This window comes from Heloderma suspectum, chromosome 4 (genome assembly GCF_057233095.1).
Source record: "Heloderma suspectum isolate Gila_16-S chromosome 4, 16-S_ref, whole genome shotgun sequence".
NCBI classification, from domain to species: domain Eukaryota; kingdom Metazoa; phylum Chordata; class Lepidosauria; order Squamata; family Helodermatidae; genus Heloderma; species Heloderma suspectum.
In genome coordinates this window covers 234,096,721-234,123,980 of record NC_139461.1, presented here as the reverse complement: position 1 = coordinate 234,123,980, position 27,260 = coordinate 234,096,721, and the positions used below count along the sequence as shown (strand labels likewise).

The following is a 27,260-nucleotide window of genomic DNA, read 5'->3' as shown; positions in this document are numbered from 1 at the left end:
CTCTAGCAGTCCATTCCACTCGCGTAGGATTCTGCCCAGTGTATTCCAGTCCTAGATTGAGCCTTGCAATATACCTCCTGCAGTTCTGAGGGGGCCATTATTAAAAAAGCCATCTGAAGAGTTGTGGCGCCTCCGGCTTACTCCAAAGCGGCCCTCTCCCCGAGGAAGATGCTCTCCATGCTTCTCAAAAGTGGCTCCCGGGGCCTATGAAGGAAGAGGAATTCAAACATGTCATGGCTGCCACTCCAGCATTATCAGTAAGTACAGTCACGGACTCCATACAAGTTTTTTGAAGCTTATCAACAGAATGTATGAAACATAAACAAGACATATGATAAGACTACCCCTCCCTCAAACTTAGGACAAGCTGATGTACCAGCTTCAGTTAACATAATTTGGCAGTCTTGTGGAATAATTTTTTAGAGTTCATTTGAAGCGTTTTAAAATATTCTGATTCTCTTCGTATAACTATAGTGTAACGGATTGATCAGCCAGAGGAGTTTAGAACCATATGAGACACTGGCTTTTAATTTTATCTTCCGTAAGAAGCGACCCAGGGAAAGGTTTTTATATTCAGGAAGACACCAGGCTAGTTTATACTAATTCAGATATTTATTTTTATTTTATTTAAAGGATTTTTAAACTGCCTTTCAGAATAAATTAACCTCCATGAATATTATGTGACTATGTACAATAGATTTTGGGCTTGTTCTCACAAGCAATACCTCCAAACTATGAAGTAAGGTAAGGAGTGATAGACAAGCACATGAGAAGCCATCAGAGCATGAACTTAAAAAACGTTTTGCCTATCGTTATATATTCAAAGCAGCTAAGAGATATACTAAAACAATCAAAGAAAAATACAAAAATCATAAAATGTTGCAGCAAAATTAAATACAGCAGAACTAAAAGCATTTCAATATCATTGCCAGCCAATCAAATTATCCACAGGATTATCCACAAGACCCACAGAAGACAGTGATCAAGCCAAGTGGGCTTCACTAGGGTGCTTGTCCCACAACCGCAGTGCAGAAACTAATAAATCCTCTCTTGCACCCATACCTACACAACCTCAAATGACAGGGAGAACATATCTGATATTGAATAAAGCATACAGAGTACATATGGGAGAAAGTAATCCTTAAGAAACCATGTTTCAAGCCATTTAGGGCTATAATACTAAGAACCAACAACTTGAATCAGGCTCAGAAATGGATCAGAAACAATACAGATGAAATATTGGAGTTATATGCTCCATCTGCCTAGCTCCAGTAAGAATTCTGGCAGCTATATTTTGAACCAACTGAATTTCTGAACATTCTTCAAAAACAGCTGATACGGAGTACATTACTGTAGTCCAACCTGGATGTTACTACATCATAAAATACTGTGGCTAGGTCTGTTCTAACCAGGAAGAAGAGAAGCTGGTACACCTTGCAAACTGGCAAAAAGCACTCCTGGACACTTCGGAGCAATGTCACATTCTGGCTGGGGATTGCGCCCTTAGTTTCCCAAAGTGGAGAATGTATTTTATAAGACTAGATCTTTAGTGACAATTTGTGCGTAATAGTTTGTCAGTTTTTCTAAAAGAACAAGCATTATATAGTCTATTTAGGTAAATACAGAGTGACAGATGACAGTGACAGGACTATCAAGTCTGGCAGCAACTTTTAAAAATGCATTATCACCAACATTAAATGTTATACATATACACATTTAGTATTACATCCACATACTGCAGAGCTATATAGTAACTTAATACATATTTCTTATTCAGATAGCAATGACTACATTTATATTTCCAACCTATACCCCATTCTCTATCTTCCCTACAACTACCCATCTTAATTTTCTTAGAACATACATTCCTAACACTATAGGTAAATATAATCATAAAAATTCCTATTAGTGATTTTCTCTTTAATTCTTTTGTTGCTGTTTGTTTTGTTGGAATTTATAATTAAAAATGATTTAAAAATTTATAACGAAGTCATAGAATTATAAGTAATCTTATTTAAATAATAAGCAAAAAGTAAATAACAAAATTTTAACATCATTAAAAGTCTTAATTACTCAAGATGTTCATGAATAATCACACAGCAAAGCATACCAACAAATTTTAAATAAATATAAATCCTTTAATTAAAATATTGTAATAAATTTAAAGATTAACTCAACATATTTAGTACACTGTATCTATATCCAAGTCATATCTTTGCATTACAAAAATGCTAACCACATCACTTTCTTCCTATCTTTTAACCCTGGGACAAGGAACTACTTTTGAGGGGGGAATCGGATGACCATCTTCCCACCCAGCCCTCCACAGGCTGAATGATGTCAGTGGATCCTCAGCCAAAGTGCTGGCTGGAGCTTTTCCAGTTGGTGCTTTGGCTAGGGATCCAGCTTTACTCATTCTTCATCTTCCTGAGAGCAGAAGGTGAAGGATGAGCAAAGTGAATTCAGCCTGTTTTAGTTCTGCTCTTAGTTCTTGCAGAGGGAATGAGAAGCAGGAGCGACAGGCACTCAACTGGTGCTTGCAAGATGACTAAGGGGCTTCTTCTCTGCACTGCCTGCCCTCCCACTGGAAGGGGGAGGGCACTCAGGGGAATCCCACTGTTATCGTATCTGTGTAGGCTGACCATACGTACCGTTTTAAAAAGGACAGTACCGTTTTTTTTTCATATTTCCCGACCGTCCCGTTGTTTTAATATAAATGTCAATTTTGTCCCGTTTTTAATTTTTTGTAAAAAAAAAACTGAACACATTTATTGTAAGGCTCTATGCCAATCAATTAGTGCAGTAAAACTACTAGTGTGACCAAAGAGGAAGACCCATTTACTTTATCCAGTCAGGGCCAAGCTTCTTGAGCTAGCGACGATCAGATGCCGCCCCCTTGCTTGTCTGCAGTGGCGGGGAATTCAAGAGGCAGTCGCTAAGCCCCATTCAGTGTTTGGGAGCCAGGAGGGTGAGTTTTACAGTTATTTCAACCATCATTCTGCCCATAGAGATTCTTTCTGCCCTACATTCAGTTTGATTCGGACTTTTCAGACTCATATTTCGGTTCAATAGGCTGTTAGCTATTTTTTTTTATTACAGCAGAACTCTCTGCTGTAATAAAAAACCTGTCCCGTTTTTGTCTCAGGGATATATGGCCAGCCTATATCTGTGGGGATCTGAAGGGGATTCCTCTCCTTGTCCCACCCCCAAGCCCCTGGTAATCACCAAGCCAGGGGGTGGGGAAGGGGAGCAGGTAGGGCCCACAGACGAAGCCCAAGCCTCTGCAGGTGGATGGGGAATCTCCATAGGCCAGATTAGGCTCCCTGGCTGGAGGTTCTCCAACCCCGCTTTAACTGAATATACATCATTTTCATTATCTCCGCAATATGCCAGACTTTAAGTAGCCATCTCTTAATAGCAGATGTGCCACTACTACTCCGTTTAGCAGCAACTAGTGTCTTGGCTGCTGTCAATAAATTCCAAACCATTTCATAGTATATTTTCTTTACCACATCTTTAATACATCCTAACAACATAACCAACAGTTCTTATATCAAATAAATGCTTCTATCCAAGCATTAATTGTATATCCAACCTTACTCCATAATGTGTTAAATTTAGGACATGATCACCAAATATGCTAAAAAATCAGTTTGTTCTCCAACGCTGTCCTAGCCCATTCTTTAAAATTCTATTTAGCCATGACAGTGTTAGGTATCACTGGTATAATAATTTAGAATAGCTTGCTAATGTTTAAACGAGGGGACAGTCCTGGTTTGTTCATGAAGATAAATTGCTACATGGAGGGAGCAATCCTATGGCCATTAGACAGCAGCTAGATGGCCATAGCATATGTTGTTATCTTGGAACCAACCTCACAGCCTGTGCTCTGAGGTTGGTTCCTGGAGAACCAACCTCCCCCCACTTCTGCACTGCCTCAGAGGAACAGCCCCATCCTCTGGGCTAGCAAGAGGAGCACAAAGCAGCCGGAAAGGTGCGTGGTTGGGGTGTTCCGGGGTGGGGAGAGTGTAGCTGCCTGTACGACACATCCTACATGTCGTACAGCAGCCTCCTTCCCTGCTCCGTGCTCCTGCGGCTACACAGCCGCAATCAGCTGTCTAGAAGAAAAAGCAGGGCAGGAGGAGCATGGAGGGAATCATCCCCTCCGTGCTTCTCCTGCCTTGCTTTGGATAGGCGGTCACCTTCGAGTTTGGAGGCAGCCGCCTATCTAAATAGGATTGCACCCTAACTCAGTTAACATTCTAATATATTTTCCCATTTTATCTTAATTTATTACTTAGTCCTTCATCTGTCGGTAAAAATGTCATATTTTAGAAGTCATTCTTTTATTACTTTTACACACTAATTCTTCAAACTTTGTTAATTCCTTCCTCAGTCTTCCTTCATTAATATTTCTGTTCACAAAATTTGGTATCTAAGTATTGAAACCAATGTAGCTTATCATCTTCAAATACATGTATACATGTAATCTCAGCTATACTCAAACCTCTTCCTTCATGAACACCATCTTTAAACCTTAGTAACTTATATTCAGTTATCTACAGTAGGTTGCCTCCAGTTTTAAATTGCTAAGTGTACACTGTCAATAAAGAATTCTCTGGCTTGATGGTCTTTCTACATTTATCCAATTTTTCTAGTTTTGCCTTTATACATGCTTTAGATTTGTTTACAATCATAGCTTGAGCATACTTTTTTGAGTAATACCAAGAAGTAAAAGCTAATGGAAGCATAATGCAACTTTTTTTCAACACACTGCCAAACACGTTTATTCGAATTGCTGTACCAGTAAGCCATGAATTTCAGCCATATCACATTTGATATTTGGGAACCTCAGTCCTCCTTTTATATATATTGTTTTTGTACTGTTAACATGGCATTGCATGGTTTATATTCCCCCCCCCAAAAATTATTCATTCATTTCTGCCAACTTTTACACTTTATTAGGGATAGGGAACCAACACTTTCTCTAGAAGAAATAGCTAGGGTAGGGGTAGGCAACCTGGTGCCCTCTGGGTATTTTGGACTACATCTACCATGAGCTTTAGCCAGAATGACCAATGGTAAGGGATTATGGGAGTTATAGTCAAAAACATCTGGATAAATTCTTTCCTCGTCTCTCTTCCAAGAGGGATTAGATCTGATGTTACTCCAGTAATCATCAAATTTGTTATAGATGTGCAATACATAGACTATTTTCCAAAAATGTTTCCCCATATTAAATGTTTTGCACTGTACTAAATAAAAATTGTTGTGCCACTTGATCAAATGCCTTTTTGACATTGAGAAACATAGATATTTATTCCTCATTATGTTCATATTCACTGATTAAGGCCTATGTATCATGCTGGATGAGGAATGCTGGAAGTTATAGGGCTTCTCTGTTTGAACATGCATAGGATTGTGCCCTAAATGTACTTTTCTTCTCGTATTGTCCACTAAAATCTGACTGCTAATAACTGTTTGGTCAGGATTGATATATTTAGGAATTAGATATTTTGTATAACAGAAATAAAATCCTAGTCTCCATTAAAAAAAAGTCCTTGTTGAATCAGGACTATTAAGATTTTTTAAATGGAATCTAGGGCTTTTATGACTCTTATGCAAAATGTCTAAATAATATAATTTCTAAATATATCAGTCATGACCAAACAGATTCTTTATCTATTTTACAGATTACATCTAAGTTTTGCAGTCTCTCTATTTTAGGATGACACAGTGACAAATTAGCTATCAACTCAGGTAGTGATTTCTTACCATTTAGCTATTTATGCATTTTTAAAGCAGACTAAACATAGCCAGAACTTTTGTTTAAACACGAAGAAAAATTATTATATCAAAGCTGTTCCCACTAATAATGCCATTTATGCACTTCATAATCAAAAGGGCAATCTGTTCATAATTTGCCAAACTGGTGGTGAAGGGGCTGATCCAAGATGCAATAGTTACCTTGGCAGACTGTGGTGTAGAGAAGTTAAGCCAGGCAGGAACAAAGTCATGCTGCGCCATTTAGGTCCAGTGTCTGTCTTCAATAAAGCGAGGCATCAAACCTCATGGCCAGGATCTAAGATAAGAGGAACACCGCATACCTACTGTCAGCCCTTCCGAAAACAAGGAACACAGTAGAGAGAATACTGGGCCAGTTCCCAACAGCTTGGAAAACAGATCAGCATCTTTCAAAGAGCTAATAGAAGTCTACAGAATTTGACTCAGATCCAGCCCAAAGTACTACAGCCCTATGGATCCTGTCAACTCTCACCCTCAATTAAACCAAGTTGACTAGCAACCTAGAGTTGTTGCTAGAGCTAGAAGAGATTAAGGAAGAATTGTATATTCATCTCCTCTCCAGAATATTAATATTTCGCTGTCAGACCTCCCCCTAGTGACACAATTTTGATGCCCACTGTCTTGCAAGAAGTCCAGTAGTTTGTTGAGAGAGGCACAGATTCACATGCTCTCCCAAGATGCTCCATTTCCATCTCTATTAGCAATCTTCCACACTGTACAACCAAGATTGGGTACTTACATAAACTGTAAAGAGGCGAAGTCCCACAATGACTTACCCAGTTTGGCCTTCGCAGTCCACTCTCACTTTTAGCACTTCTCTTGGATCGCCAGGTTCCTTCCTTCTTCAGGGTGCACCTATGCCAGCTTTGTGGCAATGGTGAGTCCCAAACGAAGCACGAGAAGCCGCACTTCGTGCTGACTGCACCCCTCACCCCTCTAGCTGCTCATCTTAATTGCTCTCTGCACTCATATGAGAAAAAAATATACCTAAAAGGGAGTGCGCATTTTTGGAAAGCCACAACCACATTCACCTCATTAAACTTTTTCCTGTTGTCACAATGCTATGTAACTCAACTATTACATTACAAAAGTATTTGTCAGATATGTACAACATTCAGAAAAACACCATGATCAATGGTGAACTCCACAAATTCACTCTGTTCATCTTCTACCACAAATCTGTTTCAAACAATTGGGGTGGGAGGGTGGGGAGAGAAGCAGGGGGAGAGGAGGCTGACAAGAGCCTGAAAAGTCTTGCAAATTCTGGAACTGTGTGTTAAAGTTCTGTTCCTAGAAGTTCTAAAATGCAAGACTCATCTTCACCACTTCTCCAGTTGCTTAAAAAAGTTGTGTTAGCATTCTTAAAAACAGTATCAATAAAGTATTTTCACATCATGTAACTTAAGTTTCCTTGCTGAGGAACTAAAAGCAACTTGATGAAGATACAAAAATCACAATGATTTCTGTCTTTCTATTGTTCCCATTTATGCTTTCAGTAAAGCTAAAAGTAAAGGGCCAGGCTAGAAAGCAATCCCTAAACTATTCTACTTGAATTGTTTCTTTTTAAAGCAAGAGAGAAAAAAATGGTTGTATTATAATGAAGAGTTCACATTTGGGCAACAGTCTTCTTCCATCATAAAGAGTAGAATTCATGAAGCACTCTGAAAAGCAAAAAATACCCATGAGTAAATATACAAAAGAGGGGCCCAAAGCAATACCAAAATCACATTAAGATTTCCATGCTATCTTCTGTTTCTACTGAAATTATGTAGAAAGCCAGTTTTTACAGCAGCTCTAATTATTTTCACTTGACATTCTTTTTAGCATTCACGTCAAAGTTTTCAGGTTTGTAACACACCTCTCCAAGAGTAACCTCATTTTATCTTCATAATAACCTTGGCTGGGCTCAGACAATGACCTGGTTCACACATAACAACAACCCAGAGTACGGGTTGAATAACAGTTGTCGTTGAATTGTGGGTTATCATTGAATTGTGGTTGTCGTTACATGTGAACCCTGTACTATGGTTTAACTATGGGTTGTTAACCACAAACAATAGAGTTCACAGCCTAACGAGCTATGAGTTCTCTTCCTGGGTTGTCTGTGGTTAACAACCAACAGTTAAACCAGAGTGCAGGGTTTGTACATAATGATAATCCACGATTCAACAACCCATACTCAACCCACATTTAACCCATACTCTGGGTTGTTGTTACATGCGAACCAGTGACTTTGTGAAGGTACTCAGTAAACTTCATGTCAGAGTAGAGATGACAACCCAAGATCTCCCTGGTTGAAGTCCAACATTCTCGCCACACCCACCAGAGCAGTGCTCCTCCTGATTAAACCCAGATTCAAAATCAACACCTTCTCAACCGACATGCAACCAAGCAGGTACATAAATCTCCCTCTAACAGCAAATTCAGGTAGCCAATGCCAACAGAAATGGAGCTAAATTAGGGTCACTAAGAAACAAGAGATAGCATGCTTAGGGAACCTTGTGGTTTGTGGAAAAACACACACATATATAGCTATAAATCCAAATGGGGGGACCTAAACCCAATTAGGGCTAAGTATATCCAACAGCTATGGAAAGCTGAATGTCAATTAGAAAGGAATAATGGGAAGGTGGGAATTGAGTATCCTGGAGAAGGGCATAGCTGGCTGGCATCCTAAACAGGAGCACTTATTAGGTGAGGATACACTGCATGTTTGTTGAAAGAGCCACATACATGAATGTTTGTAACATACAGAAATGTATGTGGCCCATACCTTGAATTCAGAATCCATCATCTAACTTAATGATTCCCACCTGTGTTTAGCCATTATGATTCTTTGGCTTGTGTTTGGGTTGAATGTGGTAAAAGCAGGTTCATATCCCTGTTCAGCCCTGAAGTTCACTGGGTGATCAGGGTCCCCCAGCCTAAATTACCACACAAGTTTGTTGTGGGAATCAAGTAAGACACCCCAATGCACTGCCAGAGATCCTGTGACTAAATACTAAAGCAGGAAGAGGGCTTTGCAGCTCTTCCAGTCATTGGGAAGAAGGTCAAAGATTCAAAGATAGTGTGCAGGACAGGGATGTCATGTTTTCAGAAAAGTTTGAATTGGACCATTTTCTGCTGCCTTAAATTGATGGAGATCTGAGTTTGCATGTTTGACTTGCATTACTGAACAAAACTAAAGTATGAAATTTTAATTTTACATGCTGTATATACCTGGACTGTTAGCCAGAAGTAGCTGAACTAAACCATCATTTTAGGGGGGAAATTAAACTGCACTCAGATGTGGTTTACATTTGCAGCAGAATAAAGAAACTTGGTTCCTTTACTATCAATATGTAAATAGGAGGACGACAAGACGACCCCAGAATGGATGGTAAGGAAAGAAGGAGCAAACAAGAACAGCACAGAAATAGGGTCTAAGGTCTAAACTGTGTATTAAATGCAAACATACATAATGGTAGCCCTATTGTCTTTTTAGAACAGAAATGCTTACAGTGAGGTGGCTGGTAATGGAAAAACAGGGAGTGGGGGGAGAGATGGGGATTCAACAAATCCAGCTGTTAAACACACTAAACACCTCCCACCTGCTCCTTGATAGACAAACATAACTGGAATGTGCCCAGCTGAAATTTTAATGAAATGTTTCAGCCAGATTTTGCTTGATACATTCGTTTCCAGAGAGCTAGTGTTAGATAAGTCTGCCTGCTAAGGACTAATTAACTATCTCTCATTACTCCCCTTGCATTTTGATACTGTGCTTAGGCAGTAACAAGTAACTTTCCTCATGCGTGAAATAAAATATACAGTTTACTAAAATTCTACATGTTATTTTATATACTATGCTTTGATGGCTTTTTAGCAAATAAGGTTAATTTATTATTATTACATATTAATAAAATAATACTATTGCACAGTTGGGGTAGGCAACCTAGTGCCCTCCAGGTGTTCTGGACTACAACTCCTATAACCCTTAACCACTGGCTAGGGCTTATTGTAATTGTGGTCCAAAACACATGAAAGGCACCAGGTTGCCTTCCCCTTGTCTAGAAATGTGATGTATAATACCTGTAGAATCACTATTGCTGCATTTTTGGAGATCCAAAGTTGCTAACAAAAGAAAACAAAGTTTTATGAAACATCCAAAAGTGAGAAACAAATTTAAAATCCAGAATGGTCAAGTTTTGCAAATTTTTACCTATGAAGATGTATTTATTACAAAAAGAAATATCTTAAGGCAAGGCTCATTCATTCCTACATTTGAGTTGTATCCAGTGTTTGTTGGACGGGGAGCCGGGAGATCAGGGTTCTAGTCCCCACAGCCATGGAAGCTCACTGGGTGACTCTGGGCCAGTCACAGGCTCTCAGCCCAACCTACCTCACACAGTTGTTGCTGTGAGGATAAAATGGAGAGGAGGAGGATCATGTATGCCGCCTTAAGTTCCTTAAGGAGGAAAAAGGGCAGGCTACAAATGAAATAAATAAAACACAAGTCTAATTTATGTCAATGAGTCATCCTACTAACACTGAATACAATCCTCTATATATGTGCAAATTACCTTTAAGGACCCTGTTTCTAAATATCAGTTCTGCATACAGCCTTATCATTTCCCACTCATTCCTTCACACTAAAGATTTTGAACAGTTGAGGAACTTAAGAAAACATTATGATGAACAGGAAAGAAAAAAAACTGTTGCAGATCTTTTCACTCTTAATAAATAATCAAGACCTGAGAAGGTGAAGGTACAAGAGCCTTCTTAAAAGTCATCCAAAGCAATGGCTGATACAGGGTCTGTAAAAAGGAAGGTCTGTTGAAATACAGAGATACTCAGTTTATCAGTAAATAAATACTTCAATTAAAGCAGTTCCTAGAATCCAGTTCAGAAGAACTCTTGGGAAAACTTCAGATTTTACTATTTACCAATATCACCCTTGCTCCTGAGATGTCTCTAATTAATGAACCCTACCAGCTACTAAAGCTATGACTAATCTGTATCGGGACACACATGCATGCACACTTCAGAATACTAACACATTACTAAGGACGCCATTTGTTTTAGATCAAACACAAATGCCAAGTCTCATGATATATCACCTTGGCAAAATTACAGGTCTGGAACCACAGGCGCAGGGTTACAGAATATCCATTTAAAAAATCAACAACAGTAGCATTTAAGGCTTTCTGGATGACACTTGGATGTTACTCAATTCTTCAAGGTCTGAATTTCACTTTTAAGAACTAAAAGCACTTCTCTAATGTATGTCATATTGCCCAGCAAAATACCAACGAAGTAGTAAGTTGATATTCTCTAACCTGTTCCAAAAAACCTATGTCAAGAATACACATCACTGCTTCAAAATACTTAGTCCATTTAAGCACATTTTGAAAATGAAATGGAGTAAGCAAAATGCATCTGGTCACTGGATAAACTGCTTGGGTCCTGGATACATCAAGAACTGCCTTCTCCCATGCACTCCATTCACCCTCTGAAGCCTTGATTTGATTTCCCCTGCCAAATGAGATGCGGCAGGTGGGCATGAGGAATATGTCTTTTTGGTTGTGGCGCCAAAGCTCTGGAATGCCCACCCTAGCATGGCCTGTATGGCCCCATCACTCTATCCATAATGGTGTCTGGTGAAGGCCTGGCTCTCTAGAGGTCTTTAGCAGACGCTAAACTGAAAGTCTGCTCTGTTTATTGATTCTATTATTATTGTATTTTGTCATGCTGTTTGATATTGTCTTGATTTGTATCTCTATGGTGACACTATACATCTAAGAAAACAGGAGAAATATAATTTCTTGTAACAACTGTTTTACAAGTTGATACAGTACAACTTGTAGCACTATGTATATCACCCTGAAGACTGGTCTTTGCTGCATGTTTACTTCAGGTCAGTGCTCAGCTACAGTGTATTTAGCTTAGAGCCTGCCCGTAGGTCTGTCACTGAAAGTATCTGGTAACCCAAGTAGATTCCACTAGAAATTCACTGCAGTTCAAAGGGCACTCCAAGTGTTCCTGCTACAACCTATAGTAGAGAAACTGCAACATAACCCTGCACTTTGCCATCTCAGCGGTTGAGCATGCTCTTACCTTTGTTTTTTCTCCTTCTGAAAGAGAAGCACCAACAATTTTATTATATAGACATAGTGAAAGGTTTGAATTTTTCACAGTTCTCTAGCCAGTTAACCATTTTATTTGTTTACAACATTTGTACCGCTCCACATCTAAACAGATTCCAGAGCAGTGAACAAGAGAAAAAATGAACAAAAAGATAAAAAGAATGAAACATGATATCACATTATCTTTAAAAAAAACAGAGTGCCAATAAAACAGAGGCTGGTCAACTAAGGAAGACATCCTGGAAAAGAGCTGTTTTCAGGAGGTGCCAAAAACCACATAGTGTTTCCAGAGGCACGGAGTTCCATAGGAAGGGAGCCACCACACTCTCCAGGTGGACACCAATCAAACCATAGGTCCATGGGGAACCACCAGGAGCATGCCCTCTGATAACCTCAGTGATAGGGCAGGTTGGTAAGGGAGAAGGCGCTCCTCTCAGGTATCCTGGTCCCAGGTTGTTTAGGCCTTTGTACACAGTATTTTCTACCTAAATGGAGAGGCAGGCAGAGCTCTAGGTTTTGGGGAGGGGGGGGGCTGGGTCAAACTGCCCTTAGTGCCCCCTTGGTATCAGCCACTGGCTACCACTTACTGGTGGGCAGACAGGCTGCCTGCGATGGTAGTACATGCAGAGTGCCAATAGGAGCTCCCTGCCAGCCTACCCTGTACTTGATAGCACTGCCATCATAATTACACTGGCCCCAGCTCTGATGCGCATATGGTGGGGTGGGGTCAAATGGCAGAGCCACAAGTACAGGGCAGTCAGCAGGTACTTGGGGTGGCCTGGCTTCACTAAGTACAGCTCCCAGCTTATGCATCTGTACTTGCCAGTGCCATCATCTGAATTACACCACCCCTGCCACTGACACACATGGTAGGAGCAGGGCCGGCATAACTCAGAGGGCAACACCAGCAGGTTTAGGCATGTTGCATGGCCCAAGTCCCTGTTGCCACCAAGAGGAGCTACTGCAGCTGCAGTTGTGGTCGTAGACTTTGTTGGGGTCCCAGCATTTGTTCAAGTAAGCTGCCTCTTGGCACTGGCCATGTGGAGAAAGATGTTTTTCTTGCATGACCATGATTTTGCACAAAAAAATATTCATGAGACTAGAGAATGTGAAAGATAATGATGAAAATAGCAGGGAAGCACATAACCAGTAGGGTAAGGTAAAAAACACACACTAAAAAGCCTAGGTCCGCTTTTTGGTACAGTATTAAACTGCTGTGGATCATAGGATTTGCTTCTAATTTGATTATAGTTTGAATATGCAATCATCTAAAGGCAGTGTACGCCCTATACAGGGCTTTTATTTTTAAAAGGTTTAATAGATGTGTTTTGTTGTTAGTTTGCTGGCTGAAAAGAGGGCAGCGTTGCTCTTAATTTGTAACTGTATGTTTTTTTTATATTGGATATGTGGTTTTTATTGTTGTGTACACCACCCAGAGATTCCTTGTGGATGAAGGGTGGTTTATAAATTTTTAAAATTAAAATAGATAAAATACTGAGCAATTTAACAAGCTGCAGTAAACTACAGTGCAGACATGTTCAAGGTTTGAGGGTATACCAAGTTCTAAATATTATTTTGAAATAAACCAAATGGCTAAAAAAAGAAAGGCGGTACTGACCAAAGCAGAAAACAAGAACAAGAACACTTGCAAACCACTCTAAAGACTGTTAGCAGCACTAACTAAATGTCCTGCAAAACCCATGCTAGCAACTATATACAATCACCTTGATTCTAACACGTCAGTAGCAGCAACTGCATATTAGAAAAAAAATACTGTCTTCAGCATTGGTGGTACAGCGGGTTAAGTTCACAGGTATCTGGTAGCACTGAGTTCAAAACCACAGCTATGCTCATTTATCAAAGTTATTGTAGAATTACTACTAGATCCTCTGATTATTTTATGTTATCTAAAGGAAGAGAAAAATGTGATCTGAAATTATGCCGTAATTGAGGGTATGTAGGAATCAACCAGAGGAGCACAACACTGCAAGTGTTGGCAAACTGTGTCTAGCCCACAAAAGCTTGTGCTACAATAAATTTGTTAGTTATTAAAGGGCCAGAGGACTCCAGAATTCAGTATTTTAAGATTATGATCCCTCTAAATCAAAAGGCTATTGTTTTCAGTTAAATGGAATACATAATGCAAATAACTATGCCACACTATAAGAGACTGTGGTAAACAGTAAAGGTAGCCAAGATAATTGTAACACAACTTTATGATGGAAATCTTTAGTTCATGTATGCCACTTATTTGCTCACCCTTCGAGTGAGCAAAAAGAGCCAGAAAAGGACAATGTTGCATTTTCTGGTTTTTCGTTCCTAAATAAGCCAGCATTAGTAAGCCAACAACAGATCCCAGTTTATTCCTAGCTTATGAATCCTAGGCTTATTTGGGAGCAATAAACTATACAAAGCATCCCATTTTTTGCGCAAAGGGAAGAACAAAGCGAAGGATCTGCGTGCACTAATACACTACTCCTTCACAGTAAACCAGGTTAGGCCAGCAATTCTGGCATACTGTTTTGTGTGGACACAGCCATTATGTAAAACTGAATATCTGAATCTGGGATTTCTTCTTATTTGCTTAGCCAACTTCTACTAAATAAAGAGTTCTCTAACTCAAAAGAGAAACTTTCAATTTCTGTTTGAGATAGCCAAGGCAACAGCATGTACATTCAGGATGAGATTTTGCTTTGCAGTAAACTAAGGATACCACACACTGCAAATCTATTATCAAATTACAAAATATGTCTCAGCAACGTTCATTTAGTTTTACCATTTCCCAGAGTAGAGAGAAAAATCTAGCTGTACCAGTGTTTTCCCCAAAATGTTTATTTCTAGTAATTGTCTGCCCTGGCCATAGTTGTGTGTGTTTTATTTACAACTATTCTGTTTTTACCTGCTTGTGCAAAGGGAGGAGCAAAGTGAATGAGCTGCATGGCTGACAAAGATAACCTGGCCAATACCTTGGTAGCTATTAGACTGGACTATTTTAATGAGCTGCATGGGACTGCTTTTGAAGAGAGTCTGGAAACTGCAGCTAAATCTAGAATGGGGATAGGCAATCTGGTGCCGTCCAGATGTTCTGGACTAGAATTCCTATCAGCCTCAGATATCATGGTTAACAGTCAGGGATGATGAACTGTAGTCCAAAACAACTGGAGGGTAGCTCACCTACCCTGCCCCATTCTAGTACATGGTGGCTAGAGTGCTAACAGGAACCAGGTGTTGAGATCTGATCTTGCTTGTGTTAACACAGCTGCACTGGCTATGTTTCCAAGCTCAATCCAAGGTGCTGGTCTTAACCTTTAAAGCTCAAGGTAACTTAGGACCCATATACCTGCTCCCATATCAATCCACCCATCCACTGAGGCACTTATCTGAAGCCTTTCTTCGGAGGTGCAGTAGCTGGCAACCAGAGAGAGCTTTTTCAGTGGCAATTCCCTGCCTTTGGAATGCCCACCCCAGAGAGGTCTGCCTGCTACCTACACCGACATCTTTTAGATGCCAGGCAAAAATATTTGTTTTTAAGAACTGCTTAAAAGTTTGAAAATTGGTAGTTTCCCGATTTTATTTTAATTGGATACTTTGTCTTAGTTTGTCATTTCTATTTTTGTTTTTACTGTTTTGAACATTGTATTTCTATTTTATTTTGAACTTGTTAAGCACCTTAGTAACACAAACTGGTGTGCAATAAAATAAATATTTTAGAGTGCAAATTCAGTCTATGTAGGGCACTGACCAAGTCTGTTGGACTGCAAAGTAATTCCTAATAGTGTACTTTCAAGTATACCCACAATTCCCCTACAGCTGCAGATTGCAGGGGAAGTTGGATAGTAGTGGGCAATCTATTTCTCAGGAAAGTCTGTCCACTCTTACTAATCACATTGAAAAATCACTCATAAGCTTCCAAGAAAGCCCAAGCTTGGAACATAATTTGAAACCACTGGTCTAGACGATTACACATTTGGGACTAAGGTATTTCACTGTCAGATTGGCTGGTTACCCTAAGGCTACTCAATCTTCCCCTCTAGTAAGAGACACAAGTGTTAAATAAAAAAGTTTTATCACCCTGTAAATGCAAGAACGAAAAAGCATTTAAGAAATCCTTGTAGGCTTAAGAACATTATGGGGATTACCAACGTCTGCCCCCATGAAAATTAAGTCAGCTTTCCATAGCTCTATCTTTCTCATCTACTCATATCTCCAAAATATTTACATATAGATTACATTCTAGGTTATATTTTATTTAGTGTTGTTGTTTAGTTATAAGTGGCAGGCATAAATTAAGGGGTGGCTAGACTATTCACTTTTGACAGTTTGGGTGTGGCAGATCTGGCTTTGTTACAACTGATCTTCAGTGGTACTATCAGCCCTATATAACAGTGAGTTCCTAGGATAGCACTAAACTGTAGATGAAGAGGTAGGACTGCTCAGATAAAGGTCTGGCTCTGTTCTCAGTAGCTGAAGTGGATTTATATGGGACTAATGCAAATAAACATGCTGCAAACTCTGACACTGTCAACAGCCACTGGAAGGAGCAACAGACTTTACCCCAACCCAATGATGTTCTTAAGTGTGAATGACAACCAATCACCTCATAGGAAAGCAAAATGCTGCACTTGGGACAATGCAATGGTGAGGGCAAAACTCACTCACCACCCCTGACAATGGGTGGCACAGCCTCCACAAACAGAAGCCCTACAGAGTATGTGCAATTTTATACAAAAAATGCAAAGGGATGCTTTGCACACTTTCTAAGGGGTCCTGCAACATGCAAGCCATACATACATACACCCATCCCAACAAGCGTTTTACACTAGTAGTTTTATACTTCCACTTTCTACCACAGAAATCTTTATGAAACATATGAAGATCAGAACTGTAGGTAACACAAATATATTTGGCCTTTTTGTACATTAAAACAAAAGGTATTCTTGATATCATTGTGAAGTATGTAATTATTCTTGCTGTACTTAAAGCCACACCAATAAGCTACTGCTTAGCTGAAATCTAAATCTTGAGTTGCCTAACCAAAGTTGACATACTGGTTGCTGAACCTAGATTATTTGAGGTATGCTCTTTACATTATCTCTATGAATAGTAAATGGTGCTGACCATCACAATGGGATATATATATCCATAAACAAAGTAGAAGGTGACCTGTTTTACTGCCAAGCTATTTAAGTTATTTATGCTTGAATAGCATATAGCTGGTTGCAATTAAGTTCCAATCTTGATGTAGTAAACACCTGTACTATAGTGCTACTTTGGAGATCAAATAATTTATGTATATTCACTGTACATAAGCAGCTTTGAGTTTCCCCCTTTTAAAAAAAGGAAGCACTTCTAAAGTAAATATTGTCTGCCCATGTTTCTTCAAGTTATTCTAAAAAGTCATATCCTACAGACTGAAAACAAGCCAGCTATTTTGCACAGCTAAGCATTTTTTTTTTGCAATTCAGCTACACCTGAACCAGAATTACTGCCATCCCTATTAATAGTCAGTTGTAAAATGCTAATATCTATGTACACTTCAAAAAAATTAAGCAAATGAAAGAACTGCATAAATTGCAGATAACATCTAGTACATATTTTTAAAATTCTAAATAAAAAAGAGTAAATCCTGTTCAATTTGACTGAATGCACAGTGGGTTTTATATTTCACACAATTTCACTTAATTATCTGGTAGCCCAACTCCCTTTTAGGTTTTGTTATGAAAAGAGTGAGCCACATCTTTTTTTTTTAGAATCAAAGAGACAGATGACACATTCTCATGATAAGAAGCCAGCATTAGATTATTTTGAATCAGGAAGATACATCATACATAAAGTACATATTTTCAAACTAGAATATATAATACTATTTTCCTACTGGGAGTCATATATAGGAATATCCCAGTGTCCTTCCTGTAGAGTTGAGAAAACATCCTTTTTCTCTTTATTTGGGAAGCGGAACCACAGGGACAAGCAAGAAATTTAGGAGCTGATCTTTATGGAACAGTCTATTCCTGTTCCTTCTTCAATTTAACTTTTTTATCAGTATGTACAAGAATTAAAGTATATTTAAGAAACTAAGGGCGCAATCCTATGCATGTTTTGACAGAGAAAAGGCCTACCACTCCCAGCATTCCCCAGCCAGCCATGCTGTCTAAACATGCATAGGATTGCACCCTAAATTACTGTACACGTTAACACAGCAGAAAATGATTTCCACTCCATTTCTAACTGTGTGGATGATTTACTATGAAACATTTACTGTTTGAACTACTCCTCTGGTAGAAGTTAAAGCACCTGCAAAGGGAAGATTATCTTCATTTGCCTTTGCAAAAACATTTTGAGAAGTATGTGTGGAAATTAACACCTACATGCAAAGTCTTTACATATTACATTTATGCATGGTATTTATTATTAACGCAGATGATAGAAAGTCATCCATATCATAAGAAGCACTATCACTCAAGATATGTAAGAAAGCTACAAAAAAGCACAGTGAGCACCCACAGAAGAGTGGTGTGGGCAGCCACACCAGTTCTAACAGTTTCCAAAAGAGTATGCCAGTCTTGCGATAGGATAACTAGTATTCACCAGATCTTCTGCCTTCACAACTGCTAAAAATCCAAACACTTTATGATCAGTGGGAGAATATAATATTCAAAAGGCTCACTTTCGCACAAAAACACCTGAAGCCTTTTCCTCCAAACTGTCAGCTTTTCAGGTCAGACACAACTTTTACAGTCTTTCACAACAAATAGGTTTTATGACCTTATAATTTTAATTCTTTTGCATTTCTTTTTGATCCAGTACTCGCAACTGTCTCTGAAGACCACATGTATACCATTTTACAAAGCAAGAGTGATAGGTCCTATGTGCAGAGTTTCCTCATGGGGAGAACATAACTAGCATTAACTCCTATTTGCAGTGAGTCCACAATTATGTACTTGTGGTGCAAGGTCCCTACCCAAAGATGAGCAAATCTGCAGAAGGAATTTTCATTTCTGCATCTAGTTAATGAAGAAATGCACATTAACAGCCAAGTAGTGAACTATACCAATGACATACTGGCCTGATTAACACATAAGCAACAACCCAGAGCACAGGTTGAGTATGGGTTATTGTTGAATCATGGGTTGTAATTACGTGCAAACCCTGCAGTATAGTTTAACTATGGGTTGTTAAGCATGAATAACCCAGAGTTCACAACGCAACTGTAGCAGCCATATCGGGGGTCAGACTAAGTAGCCTCATGCAGTCTCATGCTTCATGTTCTTGCTGAGCTCTTTCTCCCTTGAATATATTGTTGTAAGCTGACCAGACGCAGGAATTCCTTATCTTGTCAAAGGTCATACAATTGTATATCTTGTTTTCTGCTGTTCTCTTCTGTTCTCTCCTTATCATGGCTACCCTATAACCCAGTTCTTGTATTATAAACAATGGTGCTAGGAGAAGAAATGTTGAGGACTGCAACCCCACGTGGGAGGGAGAGGAGGAGCCATTTCCTATGTGTCACAATATCTATAAAAACAATGTGCTGATGTAAATCGGGGCTTCTGGCTCTTTGGAAATGATTCCTGCCTTAAGCCCGCGCGTTAAATAAAGAATCTCTTTTTCCTTCACTCCGTGGTCTCTCTGACTCTGGGTTCTGCAACATAAATGGTGCCGTGACTTGGATGTGGCAGCCTCTGAGACAGAGAGGTGGCAGTTGCCTGCTCTTAGTCGCCGCACTGGGAAGACGAGCTCGGCCCATGCCTCCCTTTCTTGGCGCCACCGACCTTTTTGTCGAGTGAATGGGAGAAAGCCTGCACCGGGATCGCCCAAACGGCAGCGAGCAGCAAGAGAACCCTGGGAAGCGGAGGAAGGAACTTGAGCCCTGCCTGTATCGCAGCTGCAATTGAGTTGAAACCCACATTGGAAGCCTTCAGGAGAAAGGCAAGTATATGGGAAAAAGAGGGCCCCGCCTTTAGGGAGAAAGGCCACTGGGCAGAAAAAAAGAGGGCCCCGCCTTATGAAAAAGGTCAGTGTTGGTGGTATACGTATACAAAAGAACCTACTGCTTGCGGGTAGAAGGGGGGCCTGATCACACCCCCAAGTGGGCGCCAGTACTCAGCACGGCCAGTACTCAGTAGGAAGCTGAGGAAGCTGGGAAGCCGCTTTCCGCTCTGGTAAAAAAAAGTGGGAAAAGTGGGTGGCAGGGATATATGGATGCAGTGGAGAGATTGATGATTGTGTGAGTGTCTACTGCGGTTTCTGATGCATACTGTTGACCGTCCGGGTGCCAAGGCCAGTAGCAAAGTGCGTGGTGTGTAAAATCCTCTTGTGTCGGCCAGTGAGACCCCTTACTCACTGACCAATTCCCATTCCCTAATTGTGTCTGTCTTCAATTTAGGAGGAAGGCTATGGGTGGTGGGGGAAGCAAACCTTGCACCCCCTTGGGATGTATGCTAGCAAATTTTAAGAAAGGTTTTAGTAGAGATTATGGGGACCTCCCCATGAATCCTCAACGGTTGCAGACTTTGTGTGAAATAGAGTGGCCGTCTTTTGGTGTAGGATGGCCTACTAAAGGCTCTTTGGAGCCCAGCAAAATCAGCTGTGTATATGCCATTGTGGTTGGGAGACCTGGGCACCCCGACCAATTTCCCTACATAAACTCGTGGGATTCCATAGTCCACGCTTCTCCTCCATGGCTAAAGAAATGCCTAGAATCCCAGGCAAAAGTTTCGGTGCTCAGAAAAGAAAAATTGTCCAAAAAATTACAACCAGTGTTAGAAGCCCCGTGTGAAGATCTGGCAGAGCTAATGGCGTTTCCACCTGCTTATGCCCCGCTTCCACCATGGGCCCATGTTACTGTAAGACCGCGCCGTCGAGATCCAGATCCGGTAGCTCCTGAGCCCCTGCCATCCCCCCTGCAGAGGCATTGCCCCTCGCTTTGACTTAGAACTGTCGCCATCAGTTTCAAGCCCCACTGGCAGTAATTCGCCGATTTCAGCTATGGTCCTCAACTCCCAGATATTGTCTGCCGAGACTTCCATCTCTACAGGATCGGGAGGTTCCCCTCTTACACCTCAATCAGCATTAATAAAAGAAACTGAAGAATTGAAGTGTTAGGCAGAAGATTTAATAAAATCGGCAGTGACCCTTAAAAAGATGTGTTCTCACAAAAAAGAGGCAAGCTCGTCTACTGCTCATCAGTCATCGTCTACTGCTCAAGACTTGCACCCCCTTAAGATGTATGTCCAAAAAAAAAGGGTAAAAAGTTAAAAAAAAAAGATTCAGAGTAGAGAGAGAGAAAACAGCAAAAAGCTCAAGGTCGAGGTGAGAGGAAAAAAAAAACAAGATCTGAGGCTATTAAGAGAAATGTTGCAGGACAGCCTAGCTTTTAACGAAGCGTGGGAGCGTGAGAGTGCAAGGCCGAAGAAGTAGCTGTTAGCCTAGCGCGCCGAGAGGGGGGGAGGAAAATTGCCCACAGCGTTCTGAGTTGTGCAACATCATCACCTCGCCTAATTGAGATACAATCCCTAAGAAATAGAAACTGAAAATGAAGACCCAGAAGATGAAAGCGCAAAATGGAGAATAAAGGTGAAGAATCAGCCCCCAGAGCACAAGCTAGACCCCCCTTCGAGTGGAAAGTGTGCCATAGGACGGTCCCAAGGCAGAATGAAGCGGAAAGACCACGATGAAGATCTCTGTCAAGGTAGCCGTGTTTAGCTTTAAACTGTCCTAGAATCTCATAGAGCCTGTAGACCATCAGCTATATGATTTCTGAAGAGCGTAACCGTTAAGCTTTTGCCGTGGGATTCCCTGCAATGAAGAAATCTCACTAATTTAAGTGTCCAGTGTTGAACTGCCTAAGTGTGTGTGCTGAAGAGACCGAGAAACCAGACAGCATGTTCCTGGCCAAGCCAAAATCATGCTACTACCATGCTCCTGGAAGCTGCAATAAACTGTGTAAGCTGGAAGACCCAACCTGATTGAGAAAAAAAGAAGATATTGGAGCAACTGTCTTAAAAAACAGTGAGATCTGTGTAGCTGGCTAGCTGACGCTGTCAGTGATGTTATAACTTTAAGACTGTTTTCCTGTTTGAGACCCCAGCGAAGAAAGTTGACCTGAGTTATTTGTTGCCCGTGCCAAAGCAAAGATTTAGCTGCCCTGTACCTCATCGTGTCCTGTTTTAAGCTTGGGATTTACAAATACAAACAAACTGAGAATCTTGCCTCTGAAGTCCTGCAAATCACCCCACCGCCTCCCCGAAGAAGATTAATGGCTGCCTGAAAAATGCAAGTATAAGGCGATGCCCATCACCCCCCAGCGTCTTGAGTTTCGGCACTTTGCTTTCGTGTACCAAGTTGAAGGGGAAGAGAAGAAAAGTGTGTGTGTGTGTGATATTGTAAATCCCTGGCTAGCTTGCCTAGTGATAGATAGCCCTGAGAACTTTCCCCCCTAATTGCTGGATCTGCTCCATCATGCCTTACCGTGCTAGAAGTGCTTTCCATTCATTGTGTTAAATTGCAAAAAAGTTTGTTGTGTATATTTTATGATTTCTTAGGTATCATAAAATATATGTGATATTTGCAGATTAGTGTTAGTTGCAACTCCAAATAATACTAAGTGTGGTTCCCAACGGATGACAAGAAGAAAAGACAAAAGGCAAGTCGAGAAAGACAGAGGCAAGTAGAAAAGAAGGAATAGAAAAAGTAGCAGACAGATAGAGAACGGAAAAAAAAAGAAGACAAGGCAAGAGGCAAAGAAAAAGAACATTTGTAGAGAAGAAGCATGGCCATAGTTGCCCCCAGGGTGAATTAGAAGCAGCTGATTGTGCCTGGAGCTTATTACCTGGGATAAAGTAGCCACAATAATGTAATAGTTCTTTAAGATGAAGAAAATGTAACTAGAAGGAGAAGAAGAGCCTATCCCAAATGTGTGTCATTGGGACTAGTGTAAGGCAGAAAAGTTTAAGTAAATGAGTTTAACTTGAAAAAGACAAATAAAGAGACAAGGCTGGTGCATAGAAAAGAAAGTTTTATATAAAAAAGTTTGAAACATGATCTGCAATACAGGCAGATCAGCAAGAAAAAGAAAGTAAAAGAAAGAGAGAAAAATTTATCTTCCCATACTAATAAATAAAAGTGTTATCAAGCACTTTGCTGGGAAGCAAAGTTTTTTACAGAAAGCTGTGCCTGAGAACCAAACACTTCTAGCCTATGCTGAAATGCTTGCTAGTGTTGTGCTGCCTCATGGGTAACATGTAAGGTATAAAACCCATTTAGCCCAATAGCTCGTGGTTCAGAGAAGCTGTCTGATCCAACCATTAGGTACGCCTGTGTGCTGTAAGTTACCCAATAAAGTCTCCTTGTAAGTAAACTCCCCCCCCCCCCCGGCTAGAATCCCAAAACACAAGCAGGGCTAGAGCGCCTCACCCAGTATCAAACCCTGCTGTTAGAAGCCATGAAAGCAGGTATGAAGAAGTCAGTTAATATGACCAAAGTGTCTAAAGTGCTGCAAGGTGCCACCGAGGCCCCAGGGCGTACTTGGAGCGTCTTTTAGATGCCTATCGCCAATATACCCCCTCGACCCAGAGGCCCAAGAAGACGTGGACGAAGAAATAGAAGAAGACCCAGCAGAGGCAGAGGCACAGTGTGCCCAGTGTAGACAAAATAGACATTGGTGGCATAAATGCCCAAATAAAATGAATCAAATACACAAAAGAGAAAACCAAAGGAGCCAGAACGGGCGAAAGAGAAGACAGCTTGAGAGGGGCCGTGACATTGACTGTGAGGGGCCGTGACATTGACTTCATAATTGACACTAGAGTGGCATCAAGAGCAAACAAACATTAGCCTTAAACAAGAAGTCCAAACACTGGGCAAAGTTCTTCAAGCCCAGTATCACTTTGTCTTAGAAAATAAGCCCCAATTCCCATCACAGAAGTTCATCCTTTCCAACCAAGAAATGAAGTATGAGTTAAAGAGGGAAAAAATAACCCTTTGACTCCCAGATGGAGAGGACTGAAAACTGTCATACTTTCCACCCCCACAGCTATGAAAGTAGCTGGAGTTAAACCCTGGATACATTGGACACGAGTCAAGAGAGCGAAAGGGGGAGAGTAGACTGTAAACAAGAATCCTGAAAATCCTTTAAAAATCATTCTGAAAAAGCAGTAAGAAGACTCAGGCTAGACCTTACTGTGGGCACCCCAGGAAACTGTCCATCCTGCGTACGGTCAGACCTGCAACTGGAGAATTAAAGAAGGGGACTAGACCCTACTGCAGCTTGCCAGATGAATAGCTGCCCAGCGTACGGTCAGATCCCAAAAAATATCAAATATACGTGTTGTAGTGTTAGTAGTGTTGCATTGTGTTTCCTTAATAAGGTATAAAAAAGGGGGGTCTGCCCCTAGAAGGGAAAGTATGTCCCAGCAATTCACTGATAATTACTGGCTTCACCTGGCTAACATCACTAAAATAAAACATTTTTGTTTGCCAAGAGATATACCTGCAAACAGGTTTTTTTATCTTTTTCTCCCCCATCATTTAATTTGACTAATAATAGTAATGCTGTAGATGTTCAAATCAATAATCTGCATGCATAATATAGTGGCTGACATAACAATGGGACAAAACAATTGGCTAAATTGGTTAACCCCTTGGCTTCCAGATCTTAGCTGGCTTAAGGCATTGTTCATCCTAATTCTACCAGTGTTGTTCATAGAGATACTGTTATGCCTTTGCATTCCTTGTCTTATGTGCTGTTTAACCAATCTGTTTTATGTCTTAGCTAATAAAACTGCCGCCCTCTACACTCTAATGGCTCAACAAACTATTAAGTAAGAGGGTTGCTATAAGAGTCCTGTGTTATGCTTCGCAAACCAGAATGTCTACTTATGTAATGAAATACTATAATTGTAATGAAATTATGCATTTAAGGGGGGAATGTAGCAGCCATATTGGGGGTCAGACTAAGTAGCCTCATGCAGTCTCATGCTTCATGTTCTTGCTGAGCTCTTTCTCCCTTGAATATATTGTTGTAAGCTGACGAGACACAGGAATTCCTTATCTTGTCAAAGGTCATACAATTGTATATCTTGTTCTCTGCTGTTCTCTTCTGTTCTCTCCTTATCATGGCTACCCTATAACCCAGTTCTTGTATTATAAACAATGGTGCTAGGAGAAGAAATGTTGAGGACTGCAACCCCACGTGGGAGGGAGAGGAGGAGCCATTTCCTATGTGTCACAATATCTATAAAAACAATGTGCTGATGTAAATCGGGGCTTCTGGCTCTTTGGAAATGATTCCTGCCTTAAGCCCGCGCGTTAAATAAAGCATCTCTTTTTCCTTCACTCCGTGGTCTCTCTGACTCTGGGTTCAGCAACACAACAATAAACCATGGGTTCCCTTCCTGGGTTGTTTGTGGTTAACAACCCATAGTTGAACTACAGTGCAGGATTCACACGTAACCATGCACGATTGCACAACAACCCATACTCTGGGTTGGCATTATAAAAACATTCCAAACTCCTAGACATCAGAAAGAGTTTTTAATGCCTATGTGATAATTGGATTTCCCCAATCCTAGTTGTAAATTAAGCCTCAGTACAAACAGAACATTTTAATTTAACTCAGGTAGTTCTTAAAAATAAAAGAGTGCAATCCTGTACATGTTTACTTTGAAGTTAAGTCACACTATGCTCAATTGGACTTATCCCAGGTAAATGTGCATCAGATTGTAGCCTAACAGTTCCATCTTATGCATACCTGCACAGAAAAAGCCCCATGATTTTTAATGGGGCTTACTCCCTGGCAAGCGTGTTTAGATTTCATCTTAAGTTGCTGAAAATAGCTGGACAAAAAACGTTTAAAAGATTAATGTTAACATTCCATAGAATTTAACAACTTCTACTCTTATTTTCACTTTTTGTAAGTACAAAGAATGAGAAAAGATGCAGGAACTCAACACTTAAACAGGTCTCATAAAACTCCCCCCCCCCAGTCATGTTTACCACCATTTTGCAAGAAAGTTACAGCATTACATACATTACTTTAACTCTAAAGATAAACTTCACTTGCAAATTTTATTCACATACTCACATATTCACATAATTTACATACACCAACAGTGCAGCCTATGCATGTCTACTCAGACATAATCCACATTACCTTCTATAGGATTTACTCCCAGGTAAGCATGAATAGGATTGCAGCCTTAGTGTCCCATGCAATATTGTAAAAGTTTATACAAATCTAATACATGTCTAGTTAAACTGAAATACAGATCAAAATTATTTCAAAACTCTATTCCCTTTCCAAAATATATTTAGCTCTCCTTTCCCCAACAACAATCACTGAGAGAACATTAGTCACTGGGGGTCTTATTTTCTATTGTATTTTCTATTTTATTTAAAAGATCAACAGTACTGATATTCCAATCAAAATGAATTTTATCTTATAGCCCACCCTTTAGAACTGGTAAGCATACAAAATAAGTCACCAATTCTTATTACAGTAATGATGTACTACTTCAATACAATTTCTCCAACAGTTAAGAGTTGTTCCACTTTTTTAAAACCATTCAGGGTACAGATCTCGCTATATCCCAAGTACTGTAAGTGCAAGGTAGACAGAGCTACTATTAAGCAGCAATACCATTTCCCTTATTTAACACTTACATTTTCAGCCATAGGTAAAAGGAAACAAACATGAAATGCACACTTTACTCAAGAACAAAAACCTCTATAAATGCAGCCAGCCACTACTACAAAACTCTAAGTGAGGAAGCATACATAGCTAAACAGTTTCTGCGATCAAAGACTTCAGTATTACACATCTACAAAGCCTTTCTTCATTCAAGATACTCTATTTGTGCTTCCCTACAAACACACCCACAAGTCAACCCCCTCCTTCTCAGCCTACTCAGCAAGAACTATGCTAGATTTTACAGGGCTCTCGGCATTGGCTCTCTTTACATGGAAAACAAGAGATAATTACCACAGCCATGACACATGAACAGTTCTTGAACACTGTTTGGGTCTTGGAAAAGAAAATGAAAACTGCTCCATAGGACATTACCCCGAGGTGAATTCTACCGATTCATTTTCAGTTTTGATCCATCACCGTTTTCTGTGTCTAGTTCATAACAAGTTGTTACACTACAAGCCAGTACTGCCCCATTCTTTCCCCCGACCCAGAAAGCCAGTTCTTTGTACGCCACAAAAAACCTGCGCCCTACTCAACACAGCAAAGATTCTTCTCTCCAACCATTATACATCCTACCCCTTGCCGTCCAGACCCGCGTACTCCAATCCCACAACCACTTTCCACTACACGGAAGTTGTGGT

The 27,260-nt window shown here is 40.3% G+C and overlaps 1 protein-coding gene and 1 long non-coding RNA gene across 2 annotated transcripts in view; one reads left to right on the top strand and one right to left on the bottom strand.

Moving 5' to 3' along the window:
* Positions 1-24,227, top strand: part of LOC146348239 (uncharacterized) — a 38,665-nt gene extending 14,438 nt beyond the window's left edge. Inside the window, exons 3-4 of the long non-coding RNA XR_014790572.1 lie at positions 19,610-19,859; positions 23,965-24,227. This is a non-coding gene — a long non-coding RNA (uncharacterized LOC146348239). The remainder of the gene's footprint in view (positions 1-19,609; positions 19,860-23,964) is intronic.
* Positions 1-27,260, bottom strand: part of GPBP1L1 (GC-rich promoter binding protein 1 like 1) — a 37,846-nt gene that overhangs the window by 9,863 nt on the left and 723 nt on the right. The window contains exons 2-4 of the mRNA XM_084852649.1: positions 6,582-7,466; positions 5,968-6,082; positions 75-204 (exon numbers count right to left, since the gene is read on the bottom strand). Of these exons, the coding sequence (XP_084708775.1) occupies positions 75-204; positions 5,968-6,027 (190 nt within the window). The 5' untranslated portion in view covers positions 6,028-6,082; positions 6,582-7,466. The remainder of the gene's footprint in view (positions 1-74; positions 205-5,967; positions 6,083-6,581; positions 7,467-27,260) is intronic.